Source organism: Labrus mixtus, chromosome 11 (assembly GCF_963584025.1).
Source record: "Labrus mixtus chromosome 11, fLabMix1.1, whole genome shotgun sequence".
Taxonomy (NCBI): Eukaryota; Metazoa; Chordata; class Actinopteri; order Labriformes; family Labridae; genus Labrus; species Labrus mixtus.
The window spans coordinates 3,404,118-3,424,021 of record NC_083622.1 but is presented as its reverse complement, the minus strand read 5'-3'; the positions used below and the strand labels follow the sequence as shown (position 1 = coordinate 3,424,021).

The window sequence follows — 19,904 nt, the reverse complement described above, 5'->3', positions numbered from 1 at the left end:
ATTTCTTCTCTGCGCAGCTAATTAACCAAACAACATATCATTACTCATGGTCATCTTTGTGTCCTATCTTACAACAGTAAACCGTTAGCCACACTGGACGGATGGTGGACTATAATGAGAACGTGTGATCTGGTATGTGATGCACATTAACTGGCATTTACAACAATAAAAGCATGTGTCGGATAATTCGGATGGGGACAGTGAATGTATATTAATATTGATACCAACTGAGAATCATCACTACCACTGTTGATATTTTTTCTAACATTTGGTTTAAAGACACAAAATAAAAAATGTTTTTTACAGAACTGGTATATCTATTATATATTGCTAACAACAGCAAAAAAAAAAAAATATTGCCAAAAACCGAAAGGTTCTATCTTTTGATTTCTTTCTTATTTTTTGGGCTTTTATGACTTTTTCCAAGATAGGACAGTGGATATTGTCAGAAATCAGGGAGAGAGAGGGAGAGAGTTGGGAATGACATGCGTGATGGTGCCACAGGTTGGATTTGAACCCGGGCTGCCTGACCACAGACTCTGTACGCGTGCACTACTGTGCTACCGGTGCCCTTAAACTTTCTCTTTTTTTTGACCTTACATTCAAACATCATGATGATGTTTACTTTACCTTTGCTAAATATTTTACTGACTGATCTGATTCATCCTGACAATTCCAACACTGGTTTCAACATTGGATTAATTCATTAATTGTTTTAATTAGTTTGGATTACCACGGCTGCTTTGAGTGGAGGAGGATGACTGTCCTGAAGCAGCAGCTGGAGCTGAGTTTTTTTTACAATGCTGATGTGCTTGATTTCTTTCAACTACATTTGATTCATACATTCAAAATGCAATTAGACAGATGTATGTTTATCCAGCAGTGACTTGATTTTAATGACGCGCACCAACTCGATAAAGTAACTGTATAACTGAAAAATGCAGAACCAGGTCCTTATGGAACCGGGATTCAATCCCATTCCTAGCAATACGTAGGTCAAGGAGCTTGACCCAGGCATGACTTGTAACAAATACACTCCTTCACATGCTGACAAGCCATTTAATAGTTTCCATCTTTACCCCATAGCCTCAGGGGAAAGTTTAACAACTTTTATTGCTACACACTTTGCATTCATCAGTTATTGTTTTTCTTAGTTTTTTAACTATTTGTGCTTTTGGTCAAAACTGTCTCTAGTGTGAGTCTGCATTTGTAGACATTTTCCCAAGTTTGGCCTGTTACAGAGATGAAGGAGTGAGGAGAGTGGAGGCAGAGACCCCCAGGGACTACAGGAGTACTAACTCCCACCTGGCTCACCTGCACGCGTTGCCACAGCAACAACACCTGTATCAAAAAAAGAGACTGAAACATGCCTTTTTCAGGCAGACTCACATTTAAATTCAAGTTCTTAGTGTTCCCAAGAGATCTACATGATAAAGGAGTCTGAATTCAATATCATAACAGTAATTGCTTTAACTCCAGTGTGCTTAAAGACACTTCAGAAACAATACCGTCCTTCTTTATCCCCATCTCCATCAGAACAAACAATGCAGTATGAAGAAACAGGAACTACACCCCTTAATTGTCTAATTCCCTTCCTCTACACAACTCTACTGTGTAGTTCATTTTCTTTTAAACCTACAAGTATACACCAGGGCCTGAACTTTGGGGCAGAATTGCAGGGATCAAACACAAAAGATTAAAGTCCCACAAGTCTGGCTCTAACAATGAGGAAAAATCGCTGGGTAATGGCTGAGTACAGGATAGACTGGTCAAAAACACAGAAACAGAATGAGTAACCTAAGTCAGTATCACTTGCACATCAGCTCGCTGTCTTCCAACAAACATAAATACACAAATACATTTGGGCAGGTGTGCAGTCAATAACGTAGGTGACTGTCTGACAACAAGTTTCACACACATAGAACACAATTTGGCGGCTACCAGGTATATTTAGCAATATTTCTTTGTAAGGATGGGATTCCCCCCCCACGCCAAAAATGGATTTGATGCACCTCTATCCACTTGTGTTCTTTATTTGTTGTCGTCACTATTGTCCTGGCATCCTGCATCAGCATCCTTCTTGTCCTCCACACCAGCTTTAGCACTCCTTGCAGATCCCTCTAATTTCTCCAGATTCAGTGTCAAACTCTCATCAGCAGAGTAACAAAGCTCAACCTCAACCACCACTACCCTTTTTTTTCCCTGCGATCATCTATCTATCTATAATTCCAGTAATCTTTCCAAAAAATTTGTTCAAGACCACCGTGTTCCAATCATCTTATCCTCCTCTTTTTCATGCACCTCCTGAACATCCCCCTCCTCCTTTTCTGCATTACAGCAGCACAGCAATGCTTTAATTAGCGACTGTGGGATTTGTCACTTGGCATCATCTCCTCTGCTACTCTGCATTCAGGCGTTTTGCTCTGATTAAGCAAGGAAGCAGCTTGAATTGACAGAAACCAAAGTACCAATAACAGGGGACTGTGTTGAAGACACTGGGTCATTTCTGTACTAAATAACTCCATTACATACAGTTTTAAGGATTTCAAATGAAGGTTTTCTTTGTTTTAACACTAAAAACCAGCCTGGTCCAAGCCTTTTGATGTGGTGCAACTTCTACATTTTCTTCACTTTCAAGTTTCTCTATTGTCTTGAAACCTATTTACTAGCAATGTACAATTACAGGTATTATTTTAAAGTCACTGGCAATAATTTGAATAGAATTGTAATTATTGCCAGTGACTGATTTTCTAACAAATGGATCTGGATGTACAACATAGTTTGTTAGCTTAAGGTAAACACATAATGGAAATTGACATTAAACAGTTTTAGCATAAGCAATATTTTTCAAGATGAGATAAAAGTCACATGAACACTTCCATTTCTTATCAATGAATGACTATATTTGAATATTTAAAATCATTAAACTTCCCTATGATTTACTCTATCACAATACACATTGAAATAATTTGCTAATTTGACCTGGAACTACAGCTTCAGTCTCACTGAAGAGAGGGCAACATTTAGGTAGTGAGTGAAGGAATGAAGATCTGCAGTCCAAAAGGAAGACATTCACTCTCATGTTTTTTCTCAGACTTTCACACAGAAACGGGTCATAAAGTGTTGACATTTCATTGTGTATGGCTACTTTGTATCAAGCTGTACTTAGATTTTTCTATTTTCCCTCTCACCATGTCTTCTCTCGGTTGCGTTTGACAAGCAATTTTAACAATATCAAGCAGCCTGCTGTAGCTGTAAACTCATCCAAACAAACTCTTTAACAGCACTGTATTAGGCCCTAAAGACTTAAGATATTAGAAACTTAAGTGTAGTATCTTATGTTTTGTCTGACTAACACGTGCTAAAGAAGCAGCCAGAAAAAGTAAATACCAATACAAAGTGTGTGGTTACTTACTATCTACCTTTTGCCATTAGAAAACTAATTTAAGTTATCAAACATAAGCCTGCTCATCAGTCTATTAGCATGCCAAACAGGCAGCGAGGCCTGCCCAGTGGCCTGTGATGATACAGAATGATGAGCCTTATTGCACACAGCAGCACTACGTCTCATTTGGATCACTGAATGAAGTAATTACACCTCATCATCAGCCATGTTTTACTCTACACTGGAGTCATACTATGATATTAGTAAATCCTGCAGCTCCGTCTTTTGTAAGGCCAACAACACACCTTTCATCATGCTCTTTCTGTTTCTCTTATGTCATATTTAGCCTATGATTAAGAAAAGAAGGAAAATAAAAGTTCAAAACTTCACCCAGAGAATCTTTGCTTTGCCTTTGTTAGATTAGAGAGCTGAAGAGAGACAGGAAACGCTGGTATAAGAGAGGGGACGACGACATGGGCCGAGGTTGGATTTTAACCCACTGCGATGAAGACTAGAGCCTCCGTACGTGGGGCACACGACATAACCACTAGGCTATCTGGCGCCCCAAACCGCTGAATCTCAGCTAGAAACATGAAAAAGGGAGAGCATTGTGGATATAGGGTATATAGAGATGTTGCTTTACTCCGATGTCGAAGCGAGTAAAGGTGAGCTTATTTTAAGATATTCAAAAACTTCTGTGTGGCTAAATCTTCAGAGAAAACGTCATAAGTGCTCTCTGCTACTCCACCCCCATTGAAATTGAACTCTGAGTTGACCGTAGTGAAGACAAAAGGGGCGAAACTGACCTGAAGAAGAGAATATGTTTACCGACGAGCTAATGTATCCAAGTATCATTTAAGTTTTTTTTTTATCACAGCAGCACATACAGCTTTCAGTAGCAGTTTCCCCTTCCTTATGCAGCGGTCTTTATACGGAACACCCGGTGTTTCCATGGCAACAGAAAAACATGCTTTGTCTGTCATGACAGTGCTGTGACAATTACGGTTGTTTTCAATAAAAATAGGCGTCACCATAACATAAAATATGAATAATTAAGTTAGATTCATTCAATACAAATATCTCTTAATTAAATGTAGGTTTCTTTCAGTTCATCAGATATTGGCACCTAAAATCAAGACTTAATTTTGAACTCAATCCTCAACACTTTCATGAGAACTGTCAGTGGAAAGAGACACAGACCACAAATGAGAACACATCTGCTCTGACTGACTCACTGTTTAGCAGGCTCACTATGTGCCGGTCAGATACAGCACAGTGTTGGCTGTTTCTTCTGAGATGTGAACTTTTGGAAAAGTCAGCCAGAGAGTGGCTCAGCGCGAGTATTAATAGCAGATGTGTCAGATCCAGAACAGACCTCACACCTGCCAGCTCAACCTGGACTGCTGTTGGGGAAGTGGAAAGGAACAGAGAAGATGACAGTGGGACAGGGTGTGCCAGAAGAAGACATCTCACACTTAGGCTGAAAACAGATACAGTGTAGAGCAGGGACATTTCAACAAGGTCCGGTTCTAGAAACTGTCCTCAAGTGAAGGTCCAGAGCATCATAATATCTAACTTGTGCTATGATTCAGTGCTGTATGTTTTCAAGGAGCCTAGTAGTTTAATTCAATGGTATTAGATTTAATATAAAGTGGAGGATACTCTCTTGCTTCTAGTAAAATAACATTTGTATTTAAAAACAAAATACATACAGCTTTTGAAAAAGCCTTTTCAAACTAAAAAGGTTTACATTTAGAAAAATTAAATGAAAGGCGTAGTTTGAGTTTGCCCGTTTCTTCTTGTTGTGAGCATGTCTGAGTGAGTGTGTGAAGCTCTCGCTGTGTGTCAACACGACGGGCCTCTCACACTTCTGCAATGTGACAATGCAATGCAAAACCACAAACTGGGACACCAGTATTAAGCCACTGCTGACACAATGTGTAAGTGCAAGGGTGTAATAAAGGTGGAACTTCCTTCTCTGTTCTAAATTTGTAATCTTTAAAGGGCTTCAGATGCAAAAACGGGAAGGAAGAGAGACAAGTCAGAGGAAAGAGTAAGACAGCAAAAAGGAAACTGAGAACTGACCAACTTCATTAAAGATCAAAGTCCAGCCGAAGGTTTTGGGTTCAAAGAGGTTCAACTAATGGATGACATCTATTTTCAGATTTTCACACTGTACACTGTCAAAAAGGAGTGAGACAACTAGAGATTTCTTACTCAGCAGGGCTCCAGTGTGTGACCAAATATCTTTCAAGCGCAACTTAATTATTTGCAATGATCACAAACGTGCACTACGAGTGTGTGGTAAACCAGTATTAGTCCGGTCACATTTTGCCTGGCCGTGGATTTTAGTCATATCATCATCAGCGGTTTAAACACACGTTTGGTTGTAGTGCACACTCAAACACGAGGCAACACTGATCGCTTAACCTACCAGCCGCAGTGATGGGTAAAGTATCGTAAAATAGAGATTTGCGACAGACATCAGCTCAGACTGAGTGTCCTGGTGTTGTGTAGTTGTGCTCAGACAGAGTGTCAGAGTTTACAATAAGAGTGAAGTATAGCACAGCAGTCATCATAAATGGAGCGCTGTAAAGACTAAAACTGCCGACAGTGTTGTTCAAAACTCCAGCTAATTGTAGCCCCGTTAAAGTGTCGGTTCATTTTATTTCCGCCAAATCTTTCACAATAAAAGTCCACCCTTTCCAAGCTGGTGAGACTCTTAATCACGATAGAGTCCTATCAGGAAATGTGGTGTTTACGGCAGCAGCTTAACAAACCTCTGCAGGGGAGAAACAAAACTTAAAACCACACAGATTCAGTTAGAAGCTACCAAGATATACACACTGTGACTTTAAAAAAACATATTTCTCTGGTCTCATGCACAGAAATGAGTTAGACGTCCCATCAGCAGGCTTCTTTGAGCGGGAGAAAGGGCTCCGAGTGTGTGAATATGTATTCATATGCTCAATGCCTTTACCGCGATATTTATATACTGTTACAGGAAAAAGCAAAAAGAATACAGTGATTTGAATCATGATAACATATCAACCACCTCTACCGGATGTGCACAAAATATTAAGCAGATAAGAAGTACTGAGAAATAGTCCTTGACATGATATTTGACTGTGCTCTCTTTTGAGTCACAGTGGCCTTAGTAAGCTTTGGGCTAGCTACACTCAATCAAATCATCGACAATCCATGTTGAACACTGAGACTTCGTTTCCAGCTGTCTCAAAGCAAAATTGACATTTGCTGAAAAGCAATGTTGTACCCAACTATGTGGAAAGACAACGCTAAAAAAACACATGCAACATCTCACAAAACAAGTATCCGCTTTTTTCAGCCGGTCTCCTTCTGCAAAAGTGGATCTGACCCAACAAAAAAAAAATCCCTTGCTGATTGCCACTTTGTCTTTTCCACTATAACTCTTATTGTTTCTCTTACGGAAACTGTTGTATGGTTTAAAAAAACACAGTGCCAAATAAAAGGGCTGTATGACAGCCAGTTGAAGTGGTAAAAAAATAAAACGATATATGAGTAAAGTGTTTTAAGTGATATAAATATATATTTTTACAGGTAGGACTTTATCTTTGTTCCTTAGAAGAGGATTTTAAGATTGTGAACAGATCTGCACATTGTTATTTCATCCAGCTGCCTAATGTCAGCCTTCCTGATGAACCTGTTCCTCCATTTACCATGTTAAAGATCGTCAGTCTGTGATCTGTCTGTGTTAAGCAACAGTGAATAACTAGAAAAGGGCTGTTCTAAACTGTGTATTTGTGTGTGTGCCTGTGCATGCACACCTTTCCATCATGGTCTGTCATTAAAAAATGCTTTAGGCACAGAGCAAAGCCCCGAGTTCAACAAGAAGAGCAGAGGTTTAGAGTGTAAATGGAATGTGTTACATTCACAAAACTGACCCACCATGGGAATTTGAATACATGTTTCTTTGCATATTCAAACTCCAATGTGTCAGCATTACCTTTCATTCACAAAAACAGGTCAATAGGGGTGTGCGGTAAACCGGTATCAATACCGCCACCGGCATAAAAATCTGCCAAGACGTGGATTTTTGCCGTACTGTCATCACCGGTTTAAATACACACTTACAAGAATACAAGAGAAAACACAGATTGCTCCACATGTTAGCCACAATGACAGATAATCAAAAGTAGTGTAACGTAGGGTTAGGGTTAGCTCAGATGTATCCCCCGGTCTTCAGAATGTTACGCTCCAAACACTGATAAAAGGGCTCCGCCTCCTCCCGGTGTCAGAGCGGGTGTCTGTGTTTACAATGAAAGAGAACTGCACAGCAATCAGTTAAACTTCTATTCTCCCCTTTCCAAGTTTCAGCAAATAACAGAAACATTACGTTTACATGCTCGCCTGTAGCACGTCTCTTTCACTCTGTCTAGGGCTCCGACACAGGCTATGCGCTGGAACAGATTTATATTTCCATTACAATGGGTGTACCTGCTCAAAGGTGTGTTTAAACTGATGTCTCCCTTGTATTAAGTCCAAGATGATTATAAGAAGCGGAGTGTGGTTCTGACTCGTGGTGAAAGGAATGCTGTAAAGACTACAATTATTATCGTTTATTGTATCTCCGGTAAAACTAATATGATTAATATATTCCATTTCCAACAAATCTTTCACGATAAAAGTCTGTGCTTTTCAAGTAGCTGAGACGCTTTATAACGATAGTCATATTAGGACATATTAACACCAACTCAGACAGAGAGATTTTAAATTTGAACACACATTCAGTCAGAAGATCCAGAGATGTGAACCACTTTTAAAATCATCTTTCTCTGGTCTCATGCACAGAAGTGAGTTAGATATCACAATAAACAGGTTACTTTGAGGGGGACAACGGGGACTGAGTGAGAAAATGTGTTTGCCAATCCACTGTAATACTGTAATGACGTGATATTAACGTTAAAGGGAAAAGCTAAAAATAATAACGTACTGAAATATGAATTTGAGGTCATATTACATCACATAATCTCCATCAACAGTTTGTTGTACTAATGAACTGTCAGCTCTGGATTACACCAGGGGTCTACTTTCAACACAGTGCTGCTTAAGAAACCATCATGGTCAGATTTAGAATTGTAAATATTGAAGCTACACGTGGTTGTAGCTCCATCTCTTTTGTTTCCACTGAATAACCTCTAACTGTATGAAAATGTGCTATAACTGCACATCTTAGGGGGCAATACTAGCGTGTTGTTGAGCAAGCTTATCATTTATTTCTTCAGTGATTGATCTATATTTGTCATAGAGATTATTGGAAGGACAATAATAACTTTATTGATGATACATGCTTTTACATCTTTAGAAATTAAAACCCAGTTCTATTAGCAGAACCTCTTGAAAGACAGCCATCCTTCTGGCACTGAAACTTTGGCTTTCAGCTCAACATACCTTGCTAACTCATTTATCTAGCTTAGCAGTACATCCCTCTGGCCTTGTCCAAACAACAGCATGGATTAACTGTTCTTCTCATCCACTGGCAGCAGGCAACAGTAACCACGGCTGCAATTAAGAGCCCCATCTGAATGCTCTCTAGAGACACAGCTTTGATGCACTCCTGTTGCAGACACCATAGCCTGGCAAACAGCTCTGCATGGCTACTTGTACAAAAGGAAAATATTTTGTAATTCAAGGGCTTTCTATCATCACCATCATCTTCTTAAGTATGCCAAGAGCAAGCACACATGCTGAACCTCTAAATCCATGCTTTGACCTCTCCACTATCAGTTGGTACATCATGATTAGATGTCACCCTCCTTATTAACACGCGTTGATTGAATTGCATTTTATCCTGACTCCACTGCCATTAAGAAGACAAATTGCAATGTCAAGAAATGCAATTGAGTTACACAACAAAAACACAAGTTCTACCTTATGATGCATACCTGTTTTAACTTCAGACAAGTCTAGAGGACAAATGCAGCTCCTCCCGATTCAGGAACAGGAGCATCTCTTTCTGAGGCCAGGGATGTGGACGTGCAAACAATAAGCACGGTCACCTCATTACACTCATTATCGTAGTAACAAACAAACAAGGCTAATGGCATTGACCAGAGGAGCGTAAGTACCAAAACAAGCAATGCACATCTGCAAAACTTCACTGAACTGCATCATAGCACACAGATCAGGGCAGACTAATATTACAGCCCCAGAGGCAATCCCATCAATGGCCAAGAGTACAGCTAACACAACAACTGCAGAGGACTTTGTTTGTCTTACATACCAAGTAGACATAAGATCTGAGAGCTGTATAGGAGTTCAGGGATGTAAACAAATGTATAATACTAAAAACAGGGCATCAGTTGAAGGCAAGGGTCTGAAACTAGCAGGCGCCAAATGTGGGTAGATTTTCATTTCACAGGGCTATCCACCACATGGCGGGTAAATGTTAACCCCAACAGTCATGTATGAAAACTATGCTGAGTATGAACCCAGGACTTCAATCTGTGATTCAATTAAACTGTACATAATTAAATGTACAGTAACAAATGTGCATGCGAAACAAGAACACAATTTATCGGTTAAAAATATGCTTGGCCGGTGTTTTTTTTCCATCTACCAAAGCCAAATGTCTATTTAAGCTCACAGTGTAGCAGGGTAGGCTAAAAATGATAGGTACAACTTCATGTTCATTTGTTTGTTGCTTCTATTGTACATTTAAAAAGACACCCCCCAAGGAGGGAGGGGGGGGGCTCTCAGGCTGCAGGCTCAACTCAATTTCACACGGAAATGTTACTGGTTGGCAGGCAGGAAAAATTCTGGGTTAAGCTGGGATGAACAAAAAAAAAAAAACAGCCTTTCACGTTCACCCCAAGCTCAACCCAAACATTTCTCAAAATGTTCTGAGTTTGGCGTATTTATTTAAAAAAAGCTTTTTTTTTTCCATGGAGGGGTCGCAGACATCATTTGATTCCAAAGGTACTTTATAAGACTGTTGGTTAATGGTTAATTTTCCCCTCAGAGATGTTGTGCAGAGTTATCTATCTCCCTCACTTTATGATTTGCGATTATGTGCGGGTTTGTGTGCATGTGTGCGTATAATTACATATAGAAAGTGACCGCAGTTTCCTCTATGCATCTGCCTCACCTCTAAAGTTTGTGAGAACCATGGTTTAAAAAAAAAAGAGGAAGCAGAAAACAAACAGTTTACTCTCTCTGAAAGTATTTCCTTCACTAATATTCAGCCAATCCGTTCCAAACGACCCCAACAGCGGGAAAGTTTAGCTTAATTGGGCACTTGTGATCATCCATCTGGACTTAGTCCAATGTTTTTTGCCACCATTAAAGCTACCTGATATGAAAGATATCAGTCATGGGCGGACACACAATCTTTCTGACTGCACTCTGTCATCCCTCATAGAAAATCAATGAGCCAGTTAATTTAGTGCAATGGGACACCCACAGACATCAGTACTAGTAGTGCTGACCTTGTAGCACATGGCCTATGGCAGCCTACAAAATGATCAGTCTCAAGTGCTTTTCACAGGATACTGCAACTGGAATACACAGTTTGATACTTAGAACAAGTCCTACCATGCACACTGTGCTACAAAGGGCTCTGGCATGTGATTGATGACTGCTCTGCTTTGAGGCTTTCTAAATACAAAAAAAGAGGCAATGTTGAACATGTGTTCAGGCCCCACAAGGACACTAACAGGCAAGGTGTTACAGCGGGTTTGACACAAAAATGTGTGAAACAGGTGCTAGCCACTTTGCCGACCTCATTACACCACTGTGCTGTAGCCAGGTTGTAATGTGACTAAAAAAAGAGATGTCTTGTTTCATGACACAGTGAGGGGCTTTTAAGGTGGAGATGAATAACAAACAGTGATTAGATAATCAATGGATCAAATACAAAATCAGGCAAAACCATGCCTGTGTGCAAGCAGCAGACTCTGATACATCTAGCCCACATCCTGTCTGCTAGTTCTTCACTGTAAATATCTGGCATTTTCTAATTAACAGCGTGACTCATTTCATTACTTGGCTTGAATTCTTTGCATACCTACAGCTGGAGCATCATACTCATCACCCAGCAGTATTTCCGGTGCCGAGTACGCCAGAGATCCACAACTGGTTGTCAGCTTTTTCCCTGGCTGAAACTTGTTACTGAATCCGAAGTCGGTGAGCTTGACGAGTCCTTGTTTCTCAAAGAAAACCACATTCTCAGGCTTAAGGTCCCGGTGCACAACATGCAGTCGATGGCAGTAGGAAATAGCGTGGACAATCTGGGCAAAATATTTCTTAGCCAGCTCTTCGTTCAGGCCCTCCTCGTGTTTCATGATGTAGTCAAACATGTCCCCTCCATCGCCAAGCTCCAAGATGAGGTAGAGCTTCGTCTGAGTATCAATAACTTCATACAGGCGCACAATATTGGGGTGCTGGACCAGCTTCATACAGCGGACTTCCTGGAAAAGGTGGCCAGTGGCCACAGTGTCCAGCTTGGTCTTGTCGATCACCTTCACTGCCACTTTCTCCCCAGTGAAGACGTGGCGCGCCAGCTTGACGACGGCAAAGTGGCCGCGTCCCAGCGTCTTGTCCAGATCGTAGAGGCCAGCGATCTTGCCATCATAGCCCCGCTTGAAGCCCGCCATTGCTGGAGAAGGCGACGGGGACAGGAGAGACCCCCCTGTGGGCAGGGGCCGGTTGGCTGAGTTGCGTGGGTCCAGCTTAACTTAAATCATCGAAGGCTGAGGGAGAAACCCATGGCTCCGGCTTCCTAAAGGAGACAAAGACACACACAGAGTTACTACAGTTTCACTCAACAATGATCACGTTCAAGGGGCAAGGATGACTATTAACCGAAATATATCTCCTATCTCTCCATCACCACCTCCAGGGGAGAAGGATGATACAGAAACTGTTGAACATTATGGACAATAACATGCATCCCTTAGACAATCTTGTGTGTGAACAAAAGCTGCAAAAAGGACAGATTTAAAAATACTTTTGCACTTTATAACGACTCCCCTTGAAGTAAGGACAGAAGACATTTAAACTTTTAAACTTTAGCCTGAGCTGCATATATCAAACTGTATATTTGCACACTTGACTGCTTTTTCATCATAATTCTTTGTTTCTCTATCATACTATGCACTGGCAGAGTTAGTATTTTGTACTGTTATCTAATGAGTAACAGCTACTTGCACATGGACCATCCATACCACTTTTTTTTTATCCTGGCTATGTATTGTGGGCTCATGGTTTTTTTGTATGGGTGGGATATGTATGTGTATATGTGTTGTGTTGTGTTGTGTGTTTGCTGGCTGCTGGGACACCTAAACTTCCCTGCTGGGATGAATAAAGTATATCTTATCTTAAATAATATAGAAATGAATCAAAATGAAAAGTGAAACATTTCCCATGTTCACCTCAGTGTAAGATCTGTGCCTGCCCCCTCCTTTTACACAGACTGAGGCATTGAGCAGAGTAATACTTTAATATATCAAAAAGTTTGTAATGCAGTACTAAAAAAGAAAAGCAGCATGCATATTTACATAAGCACTAAAAAAAATGCATAATTATCCGGCTTGCAGAGGCGTTGTGCTTGTTTTGACAGGAAGCCTACTACTCTCATGTGAACTACTTTCTTCCTCGTGTTGCTACAATAAAACCAGCACAGCTATAACTTACATACATGTGTAGTATTTTTTCCATTTGAGTGTGTTTGTGCATCTATCACACTTAAGTTTTAGACTAGTCGAGAAGTCAGCTGCATAACGGGCCCAGCAACTAATGTTAGCTTTACGTTAGCAGAGGCTAGTTCGTTTGTTCATTGATTGATCAGTGTTGGCTTTTATGGCTGACAAACGTCAAGTACCGTCGTTTTACACCGTGTTTCCACGATAAACTTGCTACTCTAACACGGTGAGCTCGTCGTGTAATAAGAGGGTTAGTAACACAGAAGCTGTCCAACAACTAGCCTTAGTTAGCATGTAGCAAGCTAAAGTTACTACGGCTCACCTCTCCAGCTTCTCCTCGGTAAACATAAAGCCTCGAGTCCGCTCCTTTTCCGATTACCTTGGGTCCTTTTGGGTGATCTCTACTGAAGCCTGTTGCTTTTATTGAAGTAAACGATGGTCGTGGTGACAGCGGCACTCACACGGCGCCTGTGCTCAGAGTTCATTTGTAAAAACGAGGCATTGCATCGTTGGCAGCGGCAGCCCCTAATCGGAGTCGCTCTATCCTCCCAGCCGAGGCGGTGTGGGGCTGTAAATGCTGCGTTCAAGTGCTGCGAAAGAGTATCGAAATTTCTAAGACAATCACACTTTCCGTACTTATACATTACTATTCCTCAATTAATTTCCTATTAATACATTTAATATAAGATCTGCTGCCAAGTCATTTTTAAAAACCCATTTCTTGTCCTTGGCTTTTATCTCTAGTTGAGTGTTTTATCCCAGCAGCAGTGTCTACCAGAACTTTTACTATTGTTTTGTGTTTAAATGTACTTTTAATTTTTGCTTTTACGTGTCTTTATGATGTTTTGGATGTAATGTATTTTTGCCTGATTTACTGTACAGCACTTTGGTCCGCCTCGGCTGTTATAAATGTGCTATATAAATAAAGTTAACTTGACTTGACTTGGAACAACGTACATCATGTAGAAATGAATTGCACCTAGAGATTCAGATTCAGATATAAAATTTTCATGTTTAAAAGATTACGAAAATCAAAATGTGTGCAACAACATTATTTTTAATCTACAACGAGCTTTCGATTTTTTTTTTAATTAAGAAAATATGTATTTTTTTCTGACTGTTCCAGGAAAAACTGCTAGTCTTTGAAAGTAAGAGAAAGAAAAATCCTAATTTATTTTCTAAAGGACAAGGTTTTATCTCAACTCGAGAAACAGTGGCGGTTCTAGACCACTTTTACTGAGGGGGCCAAACTGGGACCAGTTGTTTTGTCAGAGGGGAACATTAAACCAAGGTGAAAAATAGACAAAGATTTAAAAAATATATATAAATATATTATGCCAAATAATAGCGCACATCATAAAATACCACAACATACCATGATTTATATTTGTTTCAGTAACAGTATTTAATACTAGATTGTGAGTCCGGTTGTTGAGTCAAATACTAGGGGGGGTTCTTCCTCTTGGAGGGGTGGCCACAGGGGGGACCAAGCTCAGTGTTACAGGGGCCCCTGTTGGCCCCTGCCTAGAACCGCCTATGTCGAGAAATAAGGGGTAAATTGCCTTTTTAATTCGTCTTACAATGTAGAGCATAATCATGGACCCTGACATAATGTCGTTCTCTTACTCATGCATGTAGCTATTTTCAGTTTTTAATTTTGCGTTGTCGTTTATATTGTTTTCCTGTACATTTCCCAAACCTTCAATCATTTTGTAGTCTACTTTTGGTGCTTTGGCAAAAAAGTGTCTCTTGAACGCAGTTGTTCAACATTCTTTGGGAGTTACGGGGGCTTCTTGAACGCAGCATAAGAGCATCACCAACTGCATTCGACTCTGACGTCAAACTATTCTTTTGATTACGAATGCTTGCAGAAAAATTGTCCATCCATCACTTAGAAATATATCAGAAAATATAGCTGATATTGATGTGGACGAGTTACCTTAAAAAATTACGAGTTTTGAGATTTGCATAAGCTTAGCATGATGTACAATGTATCGCTCCAGTACATAAGTACACCTTATTTTATTACAAAGCAACAACATCGGGCATCAGTTGGCGGAGTGATAACCATTTTAATATTTGTGTTTCATACTACAAGATTTGCACAGCCGATTGTGCGATCAATACATTGCCTGTCAGGTTCAGCTGGGTCTTCTTAATAAACGGCGTGCAGTGACATCTAGTGATGGAGAAAATAGTAGTATTTGTTTGGCCCTAAATTGAACCCTTGGACGATTTGTTTCACTGTTTCTCAGTAATTAAGCTGCTTCACATTTTCGCACAATACATATTTGCATGACATGATGAATTATCAAATTAAGAGTGTCTTGTTGTTTGGCCCATGATGTTTTGTACTGGGTTTAAACTGAATAAAACATTTTAATTGTATGGCATTTTCCTTTAGGCAGGCCTATACTGTGCACGGTATAACAAGAGCAGAGTAGTAAAAATACCTGACTTTATAAAAGACCTGTAGATACCAAAATATGCAGATACTAATAACAGGTAAATTATTCTAAGAGGTGACCAATAGTTACCTCTTATTATAACATTATTATAACATTAATGGTGGCTACAGTGTCCAAGGAGGCATACATAGGCCAACATAGCAGTGGTCAACTTTTTGAAATGCAGACATAAGTAATGATAAGGTTCATTTAGAGAAAAAAATGCAGTAAATGACTAAAGAGTCACAATGTAGGTGCTTACTGGCTGACACTAAACAGTTAAGATCTTATTAGGCCTACTGTAAATGGCAGACAAGTCTATTTGATCTGGATTTAAGATAATCAGTCTTCTGCAGTCAGTAGTTATTTTGGTTGGAACATCGTGCAGCTTAGTCCTCAAATGTTAGCATGTATGTGCGGCACTCACCCGAGGGTGGTACACAGGGGAACAGTGCACCCTTCATACAACATGCTGGCAGTGTTCTTTGCTTTTCTATTTTCGGACTCAAGATGGGAGTGTTGCTTTGTATTTAATGTTACCAAAACTGCACTGTACAAACCGTTCTTCAAAAAGTACACAATTTATTTATGTTTGCTTCTCCAAGAGATTCAGGGGAGTTTGATAAAGAAACTCTAGATTTGGATCTTTATTTTACCCCGTTTACCTTCTCTGAGGCAAAAAAGAACCTCAGAAAAAAGTCTTTATAACAAACTCAAAGGAGTAAAAGTTAAAGTTCTCTGGTTGCAAGGACAACACATTTAAAAGCAAGAAAAAGGTTATGCAGATAAAATAGACAATTAATAATAATAATAATAAAAATAATAATTATTATTATATAACATTTAATAAAAGTAATCACAAGGGGAAAAATGGAATAAATCAAAAACATATCACTAACATAAAGTTAACAATTTTTTTTAGGCACATGTACGTTTACTCAGTAACACATTTGGTAAAATCAATCAATCAATCAATCAATCAAACTTTATTTATACAGCACCTTTCAGACAAATTAAATTGCAGTTCAAAGTGCTTAACAAGAGTGTAGAAAAGTTACTGATGAAAAGTAGTTTATAAAATCATTGAGAGACTGCACACCAATAAGAATTAAAAATAATATATATGTATAAAAATAAAATACAATAAAATACGACACATAAAAGCAACAAGATATTAAAATAAATACATAAGAGGAAAATATTTAAAATTGTAGTAGGATAAAAAGACAATACAGTAATGTTAAGATTTTAATTGATATAAAACACTATATAAAAGCCAAAAAATGAGAGAAGGTGATACAGCATCGTAATATTTCAGATTCCATTTTCAACTAAAGTTATAATAAAACTATAGTTAAAATGTCATAATTACTCTGACATTGCAGCTTATGCATTCCCTTTTATTTTCTTATTTTATTAAAATGTGCGCTCTTTAAACATTTTTGGACCAAAAAGCATCACTCTTTATTATTATTATTATTATTATTATTATTATTATTATTATTATTATCATTATTATTATTATATTATTATTATTATTATTATTATTATTATTATTATCATTAGTGAGTCACTAATAAAGGTCCTCTATGTCTGTAAATATCATATGTAACTATTCTTCTGCATAAGATGGGTAGATCGACACCAAAGCCTATTTGGTGAATCCAGAAGTGGGGCCGTGGATCCCATAGGGGGGCTCCGGAGTTATGACTGGGGGGGCCTAAAACAATGCACATTGTTTTTCACTGCTGATAAAGCATGCTAAAAATGTTAAGAGAACATCCAGGAAAATTAATCTGCACCTGAGGTCACAAATGTGGAAGTTTCATGTTACAGTATCGCTTTAAATTGCTTCTTCTTTAAAAGTGGCTTGTTAGTTTTTTCAGTTTATTATCACACTGAAGTTGCTATTCTCCACTTTTTGCAAATATCTTACAAATATTTCAAATGCCCAGCAGAAAAGGTTGAAGACCCACTGGCCTATGTGAAATGGACTTATCAAGATTACTTTAATTAAAAAAAAAAAAAAAAAAAAAAAAAAAGTCTGAATAAGTGAATAGGCTCAAGATGTAATAATAATCAAAGGCAAATGTTACAATGAGAGAGGTCGAGTGTCATCGCGAGATCTGAGCGCGGGATTTCCCTCGGAGGTAGGCGGAGACTCGACACAGCGGAGTCGAGTCGGTATCCAGGCAGCTGCTCTCTGTCTCTGCCTTTCTAAGGAGCTAGGCTAGCTGGTAAACAACACCAACAAAAAAAAAAAAAAGCCCCGGCGTAGTGTTGGAGAATGTAATGACTGAACACGCCGTTGTTTTTGTGAAATAGTCTCGGTATCCGTCACAGGGTTCTGCTTTTTCATTCCCACTACATGTCTTGTCTTCCCGTTCATGACCGTCTCTGCAAAAAAAAAAAGGCTGGCACACAGAACTGAGACACACTGATGCTGCCTAAATGAGCTAACCTTTTCTACTGTCTCCAGAGACATAAAGCAACATTTTCACTGAGATCTGAGGTAAGAAATATTATACTGTTTTTTTATGTTTGTTTTTGTAGGTTGTATCGTTGTAATTCTGTCTAACTATCACAGGGATTTGCCTTTGCAGTCGTCGGTGTATCTCACAGATGAGTGAGTCCAGCTGACTGACACTTTGAGCTCAATCTCTGTGTGTAGAAAACATAGAATGACATCTGACTGCTACTGTTAACATCACACACTATAAAATAAAGGCTACAGTTTAGTTAAAGACTGAATTAATGATATTTGTCAACAGAGTGAATAGACAGCTGAAATAACCCAGTGCCCTACACCAAAGCTTACCAAAGTACCAAAGTACCAAAGCTTTAGGAACACTAGATCATCAGGCTTATGTTTAACCGATAGAGAGCGATCCCTGTTTAAAATTGCACAAACAACATGTGCCAATTTAAATAGTGTGCAGGAGTGAAAAAATGAAAAATGACCCAGCATTGGGTGCCAGGTTCTTCTTTTTTTGTCGAAAACAGATTTCAATATCTGAGCTTTTTACTGGTATCATGAAGTTTAAAATGCAAGTATCATTACAACCCTGTGATTGAATAGATTTGACTTGACAATAATAATAATAATACATTTTAATTATAAGCGCTTTTCAAAAACTCAAAGACACTGTACAATAGGTAAAAACAGAAAGAGCGGCACAGTACGGACAGACCAACAGATATTGCAACATTACACACAAATCATAAAGAGAACAACAATAAAGGTAAACTTCAGAAAACAGAAAATACATCACAATCATACATTTTTAAAAGAGTTTAAAAGAGGTGAGACGTGACTATAAACTAATGGAGCAGATGTAACATGTGCAGAAAACATCGTCTGACTGAGCACAGTCTAACCTTCATGATGAACCTGGTTGTAGTTGCACACTAAAATACACACTGACCAAAATTAAACACGTCACAGGAGACATCCTGAATCACTAAATAAGAGTGTGGAAAATGTATTCATTTAATTGGGTTCAGAAGAGATTCTGTAAAACATACAGAACAGCAGAATGACACAGAAAGTGAAAGCTCCAATCTCTGTAGTGTTATTGCACAATGTTATCACGCATTGCATTTTTAATTCTCAGATCCTGCAGACCACATGTGCCTCGTGTGTTCCTTCATTTAGTTATATGATAGAATACATTTAGAAAAAACTACCATTGATATTGATGTGTTTTGTACTGCAGGTGTGGTGATGAAGTGCTTAACAATTTGACATGTTAAAGCTGACCTCAAGTCATCGATCATTCAGAGCAAGCGCCTTTCATTCATTCAGCCATGTTTTTTTATTTGAGGGACTAAATAAGTCGCGATGAGTCCTGTAAGATAAAGTGTAAATCTAGCCAAGTCACTTCATTAAATTAACTCACCGGTGTACAAACATGCATTGGTTGTCTAATAAAGTAAAGGAGAAAAGGAAATGTAATCAACCAAATAAGTTCTTGCAAGCCATAGCCAAGCACGTCAACATTATGCATCAAATGACACCAAAATGCAATTGGCTGTCTTCATGGGTTGAAAAAAACCCCCTGATCAAATTCAGCTGATACTGCTGCGGGACAGTCATCCTCCTCGTCCACCCAAAGCAGCCGTGGGGAGCTGATGCAAACTTTGTTGCAAGTTCTGTTAGTTAGAAAATAGAAATCCGATGTTGAAATCTGTGACGCAATCAGCCGGAAAAAAAAGCTAGTTCGATGTGTTCAAATCAAGCGGCAACCTCCGGTCTTGAACATTGAAGCCAATGCAGAAGTGCCAAAAATCCTGCAATTCCTAGAGTGTCTTTGAAGCTGGCTCCAGGAACACCAGAAGCCACATACACATGACTGGCAAAAAGCCTGTTGTAAAGCATAAATAAACACGTTT

The 19,904-nt window shown here is 39.0% G+C and overlaps 1 protein-coding gene across 1 annotated transcript in view; it reads right to left on the bottom strand.

Moving 5' to 3' along the window:
• The window catches only part of snrka (SNF related kinase a), a 43,301-nt gene extending 29,673 nt beyond the window's left edge, over positions 1-13,628 (bottom strand). Inside the window, exons 1-2 of the mRNA XM_061049588.1 lie at positions 13,388-13,628; positions 11,430-12,143 (exon numbers count right to left, since the gene is read on the bottom strand). Of these exons, the coding sequence (XP_060905571.1) occupies positions 11,430-12,018 (589 nt within the window). The 5' untranslated portion in view covers positions 12,019-12,143; positions 13,388-13,628. The remainder of the gene's footprint in view (positions 1-11,429; positions 12,144-13,387) is intronic.
• Between the last annotated feature and the right edge of the window lie 6,276 nt (positions 13,629-19,904).